The sequence below is a fragment of the Hyalella azteca genome, unplaced genomic scaffold (assembly GCF_000764305.2).
Source record: "Hyalella azteca isolate HAZT.00-mixed unplaced genomic scaffold, Hazt_2.0.2 contig2023, whole genome shotgun sequence".
Lineage (NCBI taxonomy): Eukaryota > Metazoa > Arthropoda > Malacostraca > Amphipoda > Hyalellidae > Hyalella > Hyalella azteca.
Window position 1 is genome coordinate 83,676 of NW_025932311.1, and position 16,168 is coordinate 99,843.

The window sequence follows — 16,168 nt, forward strand, 5'->3', positions numbered from 1 at the left end:
GCCATGTTGACCGTCTGATAAGAGATCATTAACATTCAAATTATCGATCAATCGATCCCTCACAACAGGTTCCATTACCTTGCAAACGACACTTATCAAACTTACGGGGCGATAGTTGCCCGGGCAGCTTTTGTCACCTTTTTTGAACAAAGGTGTCACTTGAGCTTCTTTCAATTCAGCCGACAAGATCCCTTCGTTCAAAGTTTTTCGAAAAAATGACGTCAAAGGGCCGGCTAGGACAGTTGCTAACTCTTTGAGTAATCTGGGGTGGAAGCCGTCCGGTCCACATGACTTGTTGGGATTTAGAGCGATCAGCTTGTGAACTTTTTCTTCTTGTATTTCAAAACTTTTTAATTTAGAGCCGACTGGGCACTCCTCAATAGCTGGAATACTGTTCAAGTCCTTTTCAGTGAACACGCTACTGAAAAAACTGATTAAGAACGTTAGCCTTGCCCTCATCAGAGGATATCTTTCGTTGATATATTTTAAATCAGAAATACCGTTCACTGTGTTGCACGTCGAGCTAGCGCATAAAAATAAAGCTTTCGTTTTTTTTGCATTTATGGCAATATTTTTCTCGAAGATTTTTACTGCGGTGCAACAGCTTTCTTCAGCTTGATTTCGAGCTCTTGCGTATAGGTTATAGTCAGCATCGCTACGAGTCTGTAAATAACGCTGGTAGGCTTCTTTCTTGGTTTTCAGCTTAGCTAGAACTGTATTGTTCATCCACTGAGTTCTTTTTTGCTCCACCAAGCTTAATTTTAGGCACACACGCAGCAACTGCAGACATAACCGTGTACGTGAGAAATGACCATGACTCAGCCACATTCATGTTCTTAATATAGTTCGAAATATTCATTGCATTCACTGCTTCATGGAGTTTATCATAGTCGCCTTTCGCAAAATTCAAACGCTTACGCTTCGGAGGCGTCTTGTCTGCACAGCATTTAAGACTGAAAAACAATGATTGGTGATGGCTTTTGCTCAACGGAGCCTCGTGACGAAGCTCATCTAACACTGATTCATCACTAGTAAACGCCAGGTCTAGAATATTGGGAGTCTGTTTACTTCTATAATGGGTTGGTTTGGTAACGTGCTGGACTAGGAAGGAGGCTCTCACTGACTCCATGAAAAAGGATGCTGGGTGATTCTCTTCCCTTGGAGAGGATCCATCTATCCAGTCTAGCTCTGGATGATTAAAATCACCAACGATCAACGTGTGTGACCCACGGAAAGTCATGCTCGGTACATGAGTGTTTAGTACTTTATCGTTATCAGAGGAACTGTTTGGTGATCTATACACGACACCTATGAGGAGGCTATCTTTGCCTTTGAGAGAAATTTCGCACCACACTTATTCTCTAGCTGATTGATGTTATGCAGATAACTTGACTGGCCTCTGCTATAATCTCTGTTCTGGCCCCAAAAGAGGTGCTAACCCACAAAGCTACACCTCTACTGCACTGCTCTTCATTCAAGTTATGAAAACAATCAAAACCTGGCAACTAAAATTCAACAGGTACAATATTCAACCCGTGATTTTTAGGGAGTGTTTCTGTAATACATATAATGTCTATGCACTCGTTTTCGATTACAGTTAATACTTCACTTATTTTGTTCAAAACGGAATCCGAGTTCGTGTAAAAACATTTTAAAACTTTTTGTGCACTTCCACTATGATGCATGCGTTTACTTCTTACATTATTTACAGGCCTGGATCTGGATCTATTACATCTATTTTATATTAACATCTATATTTCGTATTAACATCTATTAACATATTAACATCTATTATCTCTTTTGGTATATTGATACCGAGCTCAGTATGTGGAACTTTCTCTGACTATTCTCTCTGTGAGACATAAACCGAATAAAAATTCGACTTTATTGTTCTCGCAGTTATATTCTAGACCTTTAATACTGCCCTGCCATAAATTCTACGAAGTGTTTATCACTAAATTAAACAATACAGATAAAATAAAGAGACAAAATATAGATTTGATCCACGAGCAGCCTATGTTTTTTCAAATCCCCGGCCTCAGCCTGTCGCCTGGCTTGTGGGTACGGTGTGTAGTGATGGAAATGAAAATACTTGTGTTTCGGTCGTTCAACTAGTTATATTCCAAAATTAGACATTACTTATTTTTAGCGCATTTTCTCATTTATGGGAAAAATGCACTATTGTGCTAGCCATGTCCGTCCGTCCGTTTGTCTGTCCGTCAGTCTGTCTGTCCGTCCTTGACTTCACGTTTACGTCGACGAGAAAATGCGCTCTCTGTCACTCACTGCAGTGAGTACTGAGTTATATTTTTTAGTATTTCTTCTTGACCAGCATGGAGCTTAATAATTCTCATTGACGTTACAATACGTTGCTTGATGAGCTGCTATGATGGTCTGAGTTGCAGCACTACACATATTCATTCTACTTCTGGGACGCGACTTCATGTGTTAAATACTGTACATTCCACAGTATTTACGTACATAACGAGAATACTGTACATAACGTACAGTATTCTCTCTGTACGTTATGATAATAAGATTTACACTGACATTTAAAGAATATAAAATCGGTTGGATTACTTATAGGGATAATATGGATTAGGATTAATATATAATTTCCTAATTACGCCATGAACGAAGTCGTACAGCAGGTAACGGTATGATGACTAGGTTGTGGTTTATTAATTTGTATTTGTCATGTTTTATCGCGAATTAGTACTATCGTTCCACTACAGAGCTTGCGGTGTCTGACTGCATATCCCAGTTGTGGAATTAAGTTATTATGTAAACAGGATTCCTTTTCTCTTCTTCTTTTCTTCTTCTTTTTCTTAAATAGGATATCTTCTGTTTCTCTCATGCGGGTGATCGACGTCTCGCGTGACTTCTTGTAGGAGTGTCTCCGTTTCTGTTGCTTTTTATCCGTCTTGTCTTTTACCATCGTATATTTCGGAGGCTAACTCTGTTTCTTTCTAGCCAGCTTCAGTGGGCTCGGTAATGACTGATGAAGGATTTGAGCAATTTTCCAAAATTTAGAACTATAATGAAGTCCTGTACTTCATGGGTTCGTTACGCGGGTGCATCAAACATCAGCCATCAAAACTGATTTGTTGAACAAGAACAATAATGAAACAATATTGCTAGAAAGAACGACTCTAGACAAGCTGAGTGCCCAATCCAGTAGTTCACAATGGATAACAGAGGTCGTAGCACGTCTCTGGTCCAGGGAGCACGAGAACCACTTGGAATACAAGGTCCCGGAGGCAGCTCACTCTCGTGACCCGCAACCCTATATTGGAAATAAATACTTTCATACTGACTGATATTACTCACTTAAGCACTTGCATAACAGATTCTAAATGTGATTACTTTTCAACCAATTAACATGAAACAGAAATAGCTAATTTACTGTTAGGATACATTTGGTCTAATACAGCAGCTCACCCATAAAAGCAGTGTAAGTTGACCCAAAGCACCGCAGGAGAGCGACGCAATATAGGTCAACTAGGCCTAGAAATGGATTGCTCACAGTAGGACTGCCTCGTAACGACGGACCTAACGCACGGTATGGTCTCTCGTAAGAACGATTTCCTTTCGGTGCCTTCTAATATGTAACTAACAACCTTACAATAACTTACTTCCTGCGATGGAGGTTAGTTCTAACACGTCCAACATTACACACGTCCAACGTTACATCCGGGACCAGAGGGCGGGGCGACCTGCCTAGCAACGACTCAGGGACGGAGGACGACGAAGGCGGCGCATCAGCGTGACCGGGAACTATGAAGTCCCGAACTCATCATAAGGTCATAAAGTCATAAGGATGTTAATTTTAAACTTCAGATACGAAATAGATTACTAGCTGAACACTAGTAAATCATCACCCTCGTACTTCTTAACTAATGCATGGGTTAACTCGCACATGAAAATGTATATTTCATTTATACTTAAATAGAATAATATAAACCAGAAATTTATGCTGGTAAATTTCATTTTCAATCATTGGTCAATAAAAGCTCTATACAAAAATAGCAGACCCAATTACTACGACATCTCATCCCAGTTTTACTTTCAAGCGTTCGAAAGTTGGACAAAGAAATTCAAATGACTTCTATTCTAGGCTGCTTTCTTTGCAATCATTTTCATCTTTATTAGTAATTCAACTCACACAAACACGATAATATGCATTCGACGCCTTTATTTCAAGCTGATCATTTTATTATTAAAATTCATCTTTTTAATCTTTTTAAAAACGTGGAATAAAAATAGTGCTAAATTAAAGGGATTGTGAGTAACTCCTTGCAACACAGGAAATACAAAAATCTCGAAAACATATTTTAGAATCCGATGTCAATAAATATATATGACAAACAATAGCATTATACACGAGGCTTTCAATTAACATCATATTATTTTTTTGTCGCTTTTTCGGCGATGTTTTCGGAAATTTGTTCATCTTTGATGATCAATTGATGAACAATTCAGATTCCTGGTTAGATGCCAACATTTCGACAGAAGCAAACATCTATCAAATTAAAAACAAGAACCTTATTTATTATACACGTTTTCAATAGGAATATGAACTTTGATTTTTACTTTGAAGTTCGATAAAAAAAAGTCTTATCCAGATTCTCTGCCATGCGTCGCGTGTGACAGACGGAGGATGGGTCTAACGTTTTTACCTGGGGCGATACTTTCAAAACTGGCTAAGTGAACGTAATTACTTACACTCAATTTTCTTATCTTTGATTGGTGGATTTTGCTTGAAAGGCCGCCAATGATTGGCTGATGAACTTACGATCTCTTAACTTTTTTGAAAGTATGGGCCCTGATCTCTTTGAACGTCTGCCGCGCGGGCTCGTCCTGCAGTTGCATACTTCCCCTCGTGAAGAGAGCATTACAATCCCAAGCCTTATTTAAGAGCAAGAACGCTAACTTATAAAGGTGAGTTTATCTCTTCATCTCGTGTCCTGTATAAGAGATTTCATTGGAGTTAAGATATATTATTTTCAATGTATAAAAATGATAATTATTTTGCACATTTAACTGCGTATGTAAATCACGCTTCGTTCTATCATTATTGTGATAATGTATTTATGATATAATGAGAGAACAAGTTTTTAACGTTATAAACCTCGCTATTTGCCGACATCGTTAATTCGGAATTAACGGAACAATTTTCAGAGTAATAAATAATCATTAATTCAAGTTTTGAATCAATCCGATACTTCATCCATTGCTATCGACTGTGAAAATAAGAATATAATAAAAATACACCCAACAGCTGATAGGGTTTCCTAAAAATTAACATGCTAATTCATTATGTATCATACATCTACATGTATTGCTAGTAAGCATATATGTATGTAATAGGTATTTCTCTAAAAGAAACGAATATAAGTCGAACTTAATTATTATTTCAAATAAATCTTGCTTGAATTATATCCTGGCACTAGTTTTTAGAGCTCAAGAAAGAAATATTATTTTACTCTAGTCACTTGCTTCATCCTGTTCATTTAATTCTCTATCTTTCTCTGTCTTAATTAAAAAACTAACTGAACTAGCTGTACTAACGAATTTGTTATTCAATAAACTGAATTAATTCAGACTTTGTTGCTTGCTCGTAGCCCCATTTTTACTAGAAAGTACTCCGCCAAAACTCAAGTTGCGATCTCCCACGATAATTCTCTCCATTTTTTTTTCTGAGAGAAAATTTTATTGAATTTCCTGAATTATTTGTAAAATGCAAGTTGAAGCAGTGTTAGGCCCTTGATTTTTCAAATAGCAATGATTTTACTGAATGTTAGTTCCTGTTTTGAATTAAATAAAATTATCTAATTCTGATTTTACCTCACACATATGATTGTTTACATATTCTGTTAATGACTAAAACACTCTACATGTGTTAAAGCTTATTTGTTTATTTACTTTCTTGGAATTTTTACGCTTGAATTTGACTTCCACACCGAAATGTTTGCATGGAAATAGTCAACCTCACAATTAAGAAAATGGAGAAAATCACGGTTCCATGATGGCATTATGCGAAATACCTTAACATAAGAAAGGAGGACAAAATCTCGGTAATCGTTTCCTTTATTGCTGCTAACCTGCCTAACCGGGAGAAAGCTGTGCACTCACAGATCGCCATCATTTTTTTCATGTTGTGTACTAGAACACGTGGTGGTTGTTCCGGACATGCAGGTGCAGGATTGTTGTAGCCTCGGGTCCTGCTGTCGAGGAACTATCGCAAGAACACTGATACAGGAATGGCGCATCTTCACTGATTAGAAAATGAGTTAGGTACAGAATCTACAATCTTAAATAGGGTAATGTTCAAACCTTAAAATAGGTTTGGTGCAGCTTCCGTGGTCAGTAAAAGTGTTAGGTGCAGGCTCTATAGTCTGAAATATGGGAAATGGAAACCCGTTTAATATGGCATGGAAACCCGTTTTATAATCTGTAGCTGTACAGAAATTGCTGTTGATCACGTAAGTGTAACAGACGAAACATATATTTATAATGTATCTTCGGCGAAATAAGTAGTAGGAATATATTCGGAGTTTATAAGATAACTAGAACAAAGAAATCAGTTCGATGCATTCTCAATTTCACGGGCTAATTGAACTCAACGCTGCATAGGTGAAGAAACATTTGCAGCAGAATGTGATGAGTCTAATCACCATCACTATCAAAACTACCACATGGTGTGATAATTTCAAATTTTACAACAAAATTTAATGAATTAGATAACATTCGAGACCATTTGATGAGTCTAATGACATTAAGAACTGAATAAAAGTCATAATTCAGGCATTTCAGCAACAGTGTATCAATGATTCATTCCAATTAGCCTACTGAAATGCTTTGCTGTTACTCGATTATTCAAGACTCTTCTATTTAAGATACATCAACGCAATCGAGTTGACGTAAACTGCGCGAGTTCCAGAGACCGGGAAATCTTGATATCTGTAACAGATCAGAGAGATGCCTCGCACTGGGTCAGACATCGCTGGAGGCTTCTGCTCCTGCACTCTTCTTCTTCTAGTTGTTGTTTAATGGGAGCTTTGGAGACGCGCCCATGCAGCCCCATGGCAGAAAGCTGTAGCATGTGCAGCAAACCTGTTGAACAGAACATGACAGGGCACCGCCGTGTAACACGGCTGAGCAGTGGAACACGGCCAAGCCTAGACCCGTGGAACACGGCCGAGCCGTGCAACACGGCCGAACCGTGCAACACTGTAGAGCCGTGCAACACGGCAGAGCCAGCAGGACACGGCAGAGCTATAAACTGGCAGCATTTAGAAAATTCACAATTATTTGGAATAAGATTATTTTCAGAAAAACAAAACTTTCCAATAAGGTTCATGAAACCAATGATTTAATAATATGCGTTTAAAATTACTTTTTAAAATACAACACTTCTAAAGAATCCAGTGTCTCTGATGTTACACACGTTTAATGAATTTCTAATTTTATTATCAAATATTAAAAAAAGTAATTTTTAAATTTTATTTATAAAACTAAAAAATAAATAAATTTTTCAAAATTATTTATTCTGTCAATTGATTCATGCATTGTCTCAGACTTTATGCTAGTATGCAAAATTTCAGATCGATTGGACAAGTAGAAGTGTGTTAAACATCGATTATAAGATTTGTAGCAGACAGACAAACAAACAACAAGAAGTGAAGTTAAAGAGAAGTGTTGTAAAAATACTACCAAGCAGAGTTATTGTTCGTGTAGAAAGATTTTAATAATTATAGTTCATTTGGCCCAAAAAACTTTGAGCAAAGTTTTATTTTGCAGTAACGCAAAAGTTTGAGTAAGGCACCAATCTGCAAGTTCACATTAGGTAATAGGAAGAATGGGCAATGTAGTTACGCTAATAGTTCATGAGATCAGACTTTCAGACAAAACTCCATCTCCACATAATGATATACGCAGTAGCTCACTCACAGCTGTCACTCCAGAATATTCCAGTTAGAATGTCACCAGCTCAGGCTCTACTCAAAACACGCCCAACAGTTCGCTTCATCTGGGCATCATTAATACAATATGCAAGTATCACCGATAAAATCTTTGATTTTTCTGGGCTCCTACACTCGTATACTGCATTGGGATCGTCTTTTTTCTTCTAATTTTAAGAATGTGTGTACAATTTTAAATTGCCTCGAATGAAATCTGCCAAATTTTTGTTTAATATTGTGAAAGGACTTCTATTCAATTTAATGAAAATTCTTGATCTCCAATACTTGGAACTTTGTACACAACGACTTACTGATTTATATTAGTTATACATTACGCAATATATTAGAGAGAGATTTAAGTAACTATCAATAGCAGTAAACTTTTTCGCAATTTTTTACTCCATTTTAAAATTCTCCGCTTTATCTCCCGTAAAACACAGCTTTATCTCCCGTAAAGTTAGACATGACAAGGCAACTTTATGTTGAAACAATAAATTTAATAAGCCAATACAGCTGGACTAAATTAATTTTGGTGTACAATTATGATTCACTCGGATAAAACAACGTGAAATGAAAAACCCTGCCACGAGAATACGCACACAAGAAAACAATCGCATTTTATCAAATTTCACTCATAATAAATGTCTATAAAGCATCAAGGGTATCGTCAGAAAAGCTCATTTTTCATTAAAAAGTCAGGTTTGAAACCTGTAAAAAATCGTCCCCAACATTTTTAAAAGCGATCGCTGGACTCAGGTAAAGTTTGTAGGCAGGTTAATATTGTGCGTCTGTTTCTCCTCATCGTGGATTGAAAGAATCAACGGCATGCGACATGAGGTTGGAATGAGTATTCATAACATTGCTTTGGTATTTTTACCCAATGACACAGAGCGAATTCTGATACTTCTTAATTCGCTGATTGTGAAAATTGGGAATGATTTACCAGCGAGGATATACATATGTATATAGGACTGCAAATTAGAAGTGAGGCCTGATCTCATTGGTCAAGCTAGTGAGTCTTAACAGATACTAAAATCTTACGATAATAATATATGATTTAGTGTCTTGTCTAATGTAATTTAGATTGAGACCTTTTTTACGCACCACGTATCATGCAGGTATACGAGTGAATTATTGAATTCGGGTTTGAGTCTCATGTTGCAGAGGGCCAATTTTTAGCCGCTCTATTAGTTCTAAGTCACCGCAATTCTCCGACTTTGACTGAAGATGAAAAGTATCGGAACGCATCTTTCGTAGGACGAGTGGATCATTAGTCTGTAGCTGGGCTCCACTCTGAATTCTTGTCACTGACCTGTTGCTATAGTACTCTCGTTTGATGTAATTGTATTCTCATTCTATGACCGCCGTGTAAGCCTCTCGTAATCAAACGTTTACGTAAATTCATAACGTGTCCCTTTACAAATCTCGAATGTTGTTATTCCTCAACCTCGTATGTTAGGGCCCGATGGCAGAGACCCTTTGAATTTTGAAAGTATATGCTAGTCGTCCCTCTACAGTGTGTCTAGGTATATGGCGCGTAACATCAATCGAATTTACGATTACAGTATACATGCGAACACTTTCATGTAATTTACTTTATGACAGTTAGCTGAGTAATGACTTAATTCATCAATTATATCGCTGTATAACACTTTCCGTCGATTAATATAAATGCGTTAAACTGATCAAATGGAATATGGTTCGGTTGCCAACACTTGCATCGCCTTTCTTACTTAGAGAGAGTCAATTCAATATTGACAAGCACGAGCGAAATACAATCATGAAAAGTTAATTTGAAGTTTGAGGTACACTAATGCGGTTTTTATGTTTTTTTTACTGAAAAATTACATTTGGTTCATTATATTTTTTTTAGATTGAAATTGTTAAATTACTTGATGAAATATCGCGGCTCACTTAATTTCAATTACATTGAAATATATATTAGCAAATACTATATGCAAGTATCACCGATATATTTTGATTTTTCTTTAGCTTCATGCTTTCTTATATAACTAGACAAATAAACTATTTATGTAAAAGTAGAAACACATAGATATTTTCCTCATTTCAATATTGCAGCAGATGAGACGTACTGGAACACTAGTTGCAGTCCTACTGCTGGTCTGTCATAGCTGTCATGGTCTACTGAGTCTGATTACCTGCTAAACTATACGATTATTTTTTAAGTATATATATTTCGGTATTTTCCTCATATCATTATTGCAGCAGATGAGACGTGCTGTAACACTAGTGGCAGTCATGCTGCTGGTCTGTGATAGCTGCCATGGCATGTTGAGTCTGAATTCCTGCTAAACTATAAAATACGATTATTTTTTAAGTATATATATTTCGGTATTTTCCTCATTTCATTATTGCAGCAGATGAGACGTGCTGGAACGCTAGTGGCAGTCATGCTGCTAGTCTGTCAAAGCTGTCATGGTCTACTGAGTCCCCAGGCTTTGGGCACCAACCCTTCCCTCAGCGCCAACTTGGGCAACAGTCTCGCCACAACGCAGATCCAAACTCTGGGTTTCAACGTCGCTAACTTCTTTCCTAACCGTGAGTTGGATTCATAATATTTACCTACTAGTAGGTTTGTTAGAAATTATTATTAATCATTTAAATTTAATCTTTTTAATTTGTGTTCTACTCCCCCTGTGTTACCTATTATACTGAAAGCTGTATCCTCTGTTACCCTGAACGCAGCATTTCTTGTTATTAGGAAGTCAGTATTCCTGTTTCCCCAAACCCAGTATTTCCTTTTATCCTGTCCGCAGTGTCCACTGTCATCCTGAATGATGTATTTCCTATTACCCTAAACTAAATATTCCCTGTTACCCTGAACTCAGTATTTCCCTATTACACTGGCCGCAGTATTCCCTGTTACCCTGAACTCTATATTCCATGTTACCCTAAATGCAGTATTCCCTGTTACCCTAAATGCAGTATTCCCTGTTATCCTGAACTCAGCGTTCTCTGTTACCCTAAAATCAGTTTTCCCTGTTACCCTGACCGCAGTATTCCCTGTTACCCTAAATGCAGTTTTCCTGTTATCCTTAACTCTATATTCCCTGTTACCCTATATGCAGTATTCTGTTACCCTGAACTCAGCATTCCCTGTTATCCTCTACGCAGTATTCCCTGTTACCCTAATTGCAGTATTCCTGTTACCCTTAACTCAGTATTCCCTGTTACCATGACCGCAGGATTCCCTGTTATCCTTAACTCAGTGTTCCCTGTTATTCTGTACGCAATATTCCCTATTACCCTAAATGCAGTATTCCCTGTTACCCTTAACTCAGTATTCCTTGTTATCCTGTACGTAGTACTGGGCAATTTCGTGCGCGTGATTCCCACTTCGTGCACGACGGGACTAGGAGGATGCTACCCTTAACTCTGTATTCCCTGCTACCCTTAACTCTGTATTCCCTGCTACCCTTAACTCTGTATTCCCTGCTACCCTTAACTCTGTATTCCCTGCTACCCTTAACTCAGTATTCCCTGTTACCTTAAATGCAGTATTTTCTGTTACCCCTAAATGCACTATTCCCTGTTATCCTTAACTCAGTATTCCCTGTTATCCTGTACGCAGTACTGGGCAATTTCGTGCGCGTGATTCCCACTTCGTGCACGACGGGACTAGGAGGTTTTGCCACCGGAACGTGTCTGAGCATCAGCGAGTGCGCCAGCTTGGGCGGCACGGCGACCACCACCTGCGCTATGAACTTCGGCACCTGCTGTGTTCGTGAGTGATTATCATCATATATTATTATATACTATTAAAAAATAGGAAGAAAGAAGCCGAGTGAGTAATGAAATTATGAAATACAATCAAAAAAAGGATGAAAGAAGCCTCTTGTGGAATGAAATTTTGAAATATTATCAGAAATTGGGGGGAAAAAAAGGCTCCTATGGAGAAAATGATGAAATTCTGTTAAAAATAGAAGAAAAAACGCTCATTTGATATCAAATATTGGGTTGAATAACAATATTGGGTTGAAACACAATATCAGGTTAAAATTTATATTTTTTTTCGTTGTGAGTGACAAAATTTAAAAATTGAGTGCAATTTATCTAGTACCAAGTCTATTGTAGATACTATAAGCCATGTTAATTCAAAACCATTGATAAAAAATAATTAAAGTTATACATATGTTTGCAGTCCGTCAAATTTGCTCACAAACGGTCACCTCCAGCACCACCAGCTACTTCACGAACCCTTCCTACCCTAACACGGATAATTCAGTGGCAGGCGGTTCTTGCAGCATCGCCATCCTGCCTTGCCAGAACAACATTTGCCAGATACGAATAGACTTTATTGATGTCAATCTCATCATGCCGGAGAACAGCAACGGCAAATGCGCCTACGACAAACTGATCATTACAGGAAACGGAGCGAACTCTGGCAAAATACCAACCTTATGTGGAAATTTGACCGGACAGCACAGTAAGATCAGTAATGTTGATAGCATGTTTTCGCTAAATATGTTTAGGGATAAAGTTCAAGTAGTTTTGTTTCGTCTTCTCAGACGAGAATTTGCTCTTGAATATCGTATAAAATAGGTTTCACAGGATAATATTTCATGATAAATTCTGACTAGCTGCCTCTTATTTCAATTTGTTCTAGGAATTCCCAAGATATAATCGTCAAAATTTTTATTTTGATTTTAACCTCTAAGATATTTATACTTTTAGGCGACATTTTTTATTTCAGGTTCACACATACCTACTAATCATGAATTTTTAAATGAAGGGCGGTGTCTCAAATTTTCAGATGGAAATTACTAATAAATGTCAATTTTTGGAACATAGCTTCTAACTCCTAAAACGTGTTTCATTATCTTAAACACCAACGAATAAAAAATCTCACTCCATTTAAATTCGCAACAAAAATCTCCAAACCTAACAGTTTACATCGACGTGGAGCCAACATGCAGCCCCACCAATATCAACGTCCAAGTCTACGCACCCCAACTCGATGCGAGGAAATTCAACATGAAAGTAACACAAATTCCCTGCTTGTCCCAAGATCTCGGTAAGATTTATACTCCTATAATTAATATATGTTCGCTAAATCTGTTCTGATTCCGCTCAGAGTATTTCAAATGAAAAAAGGTGATAATACGTCAGTTCTAGATGTCCAAACCTTGAACTACAGTAGACTAATTTTTGGCATTTTTGTGCCTTAATCGGATTACGATAAATATATTACACAAAAAATTAACTCAGTACTCACTGCAGTGAGTGACAGAGAGCGCATTTTCTCGTCGACGGAAACGTGGTCACGGGCGGACGGACAGACAGACGGACGGACATGACGAGCACAATAGCGCCTTTTCCCATAAATGAGAAAATGTGCTAAAAAGGATTATTGCCAAATTTTATAATTTTCCTATCAATAAGAAAAATGCTCAAATTTCCACAATCTCGCCACATTTTGCACGTTCCTCTTTCTTGCAGCACCAGCAGGTTGCCTGCAGTACTACAACAGTACGTCTGGCACAATCAAGTCTTTTAACTACGGGAGCGTAAACGGACTCATCGAGACACAGAACTACGCGACTTGCATCGCCTCACAGCCCGGCTTCTGCTCTATCACGTGGCGGAAAACTGCGGACTCGAGTTTTCAATTACCCGGCACTTGTGGTAACTTATTTTGCTTAGAAAGTTGATTTAAAATAAATAAAGTTTAGATTTTCTACTGGGACTCATGTATTGGTTGGACATTTAATGTTTTCTTGTCGATACTCGAATTTTTAATACCGTCACGCTGCATGTTGTAATTATCAACCTGTACGAATTGTGTCAACGTACCACCGAGTATTTAATTCACATTTTCAGCTAATTTTTCTAATTCCCCAATAATTTTATAAATTAACATATGCGGCTTCAAATCCTACCGCGTGTAACGGGGTAGCAACTTTCCATTCAATTTTGTGAGAAATTAAATTGTGCATTAATAAACGCAATAAAAGTAAGATCGGTTGATTCATAATATGACGATCGATTGATTCATAGCATATTCACCTTCTGATTTTCAATTAAAAAGTTACTGAATCAGCGAATTTCGTTTTCTCCAATAAAAAACTATAAGCAGTAATTATTCCAAACGTTGATGCAACTTTGTTTTATAATTCATCGCCATCATTCTGTACATTTAATTTCTTTAATTATTTATTAAACAATACGTCAGTACAAACACGCATTATTTGAGCCATTTTATCATTATCATCATAATTATTTATGGATATTCTGCTCATTAGATGTATATTTTTTATCAGGGGAATTTATATGTATAGATGTATATTTTTATCAGTGTAATATATGTGTATAGATGCATATTTTTCATCAGGGGAATATACATGTATAGATGTATATTTTTTATCAGGGTAATATATATGTATAGATGTATATTTTTTATCAGGAGAATATATATGTTTAGATGTATATTGTTTTATCAGAGGAATATATATGTACAGATGTATATTATTTCATCAAAACAGCCCCTACGAGCGAGTGCTGCGTGAATGCTTACGTGTTAGTGCCTGGAGCCACGTGTCAAGGCCTTGCCTTCTCCAACGCCTGCACAATCAAGGACCCAAGATTTTGTGGAAACTCTTTCCCTACAACCGATACAACTGAGACCGTTTGTAAGACACTCGCAGTTCAAAAAGTAGTGAAGTTTTACGCAGAAAATATTTCTTTTTGAAGTGAGAGACAAAATTCTATAAGTGGAAAAGTTTTCGTGATTAGTAATTTTTCGAAACGAAGTACGTTTTAAACGATGCTTGGTAATTAGAAATTTAAAAAGTTTTCTAAATACATGATATATTGTATCGCTTACATTAACATTTTATATTTACAAAAAATAGGTAATTTCGCAATTTATTGTGTTTTATAACATCCTGTTGTTGCCACATTATGCAATATTTGCCTTTAATTATGCCATATTATTGATAATAATATTGATATTAGTTATATTTTCTCCTCAGCATGGCACAAACCATTCGCTCTGTACGCGCACATCCCGAAATCTCTGGGCCAGTTCTACGCGGGATACAGTCTGGACTATTCACTTAACAGGTGCACTTAACAGGTGCTCTAAACAGGTGCTCCTAACAGGTGCACCTAACAGCTGCACCTAACAGGTGCTCTTAACATGCGCACAAATTAGATGCTCTCAACAGGTGCACCTAACAGGTGCTCTTAACAGGTGCAATTAACAGGTGCTTTTAACAGGTGCACCTATTAGATGCTATTAACAGGGCACCTATTAGATGCTATTAACAGGTGCACCTATTATATGCTCTTAACAGATGCACATATTAATTAGATGCTCTTAACAGGTCTGCCTATTAGATGCTCTCAACAGGTGCACCTATTAGATGCTCTTAACAGGTGCACTTCTTAGATGCTCTCAACAGGTGCACCTATTAGATGCTCTCAACAGGTGCACCTATTAGATGCTCTAAACAGGTGCACCTATTAGATGCCCTAAGCAGGTGCACCTATTAGATGCTCTCAACAGGTGCACCTATTAGATGCTCTTAACAGGTGCACCAAATAGATGCTCTTAACAGGTGCACCTATTAGATGCTCTTAACAGGTGCACCTATTAGATGCTCTTAACAGGTGCACCTATTAGATGCTCTTAACAGGTGCGCCAACAGGTGCAACTAACAGGTTTTAGCTTACGGACATATCGGCAAATTATTATGTATGTTCGATGTTCATCGATGATCAATGATACAGAGAAAAATTAGGAAGTCAGTATACTTAATACGATCTTTCTTGACATTTCATCCTTTTTTTGGTGTGATGTTCATTGAGTTATTTTACTGAATTTCAATTTTTTATAAAAAGCTTATTTTTCTGAGGAGTAAGGGAGACTTTTTTTTTGCTTGAAGATATTTGTTCGAAAAATCCTGTGGCTAATACAACTCTTTCAATATAAACCTAATAGGAGTGATGTTAAATTGTAATAAGATATTTAATTGAAGAGAATAAAAAGTAAAATAATTTATCTATTTGAAAATTAATATAATTTATTGCGTAAATTCAAAAGTCGAGTTACAGGAAAATTATATTTATAAAAATTAGTGGAATTAGTGGGCTTATAAATACTCCAGTAAAAAGTCTAAAAAAATGAATCAATCGATCAATTCGTAGTTACATGTATCCTATAAATTTTATACAATTCATAT

At 37.0% G+C, this 16,168-nt stretch overlaps 1 protein-coding gene and 1 long non-coding RNA gene across 3 annotated transcripts; both read left to right on the forward strand.

Moving 5' to 3' along the window:
- The first annotated feature begins 4,882 nt into the window (after positions 1 to 4,882).
- Positions 4,883 to 11,345, forward strand: LOC108664687. Of its 2 annotated transcripts, none has more exons than XR_001930378.1 (3): positions 4,883 to 4,941; positions 10,343 to 10,523; positions 11,291 to 11,345. It is a non-coding gene; the product is annotated as an uncharacterized LOC108664687 (long non-coding RNA). The 2 variants fall into 2 exon arrangements; XR_001930379.1 differs by having other exon boundaries at positions 10,346 to 10,523.
- Positions 11,346 to 11,477: 132 nt separating this feature from the next.
- Positions 11,478 to 15,948, forward strand: LOC108664684. The gene is made up of 6 exons (XM_018151350.1): positions 11,478 to 11,709; positions 12,127 to 12,411; positions 12,874 to 12,999; positions 13,425 to 13,610; positions 14,468 to 14,614; positions 14,957 to 15,948. Exons 1-6 carry the CDS (start codon positions 11,478 to 11,480, stop codon positions 15,055 to 15,057), a joined length of 1,077 nt encoding a protein of 358 aa, XP_018006839.1. The 3' UTR covers positions 15,058 to 15,948.
- Positions 15,949 to 16,168: the final 220 nt, after the last annotated feature.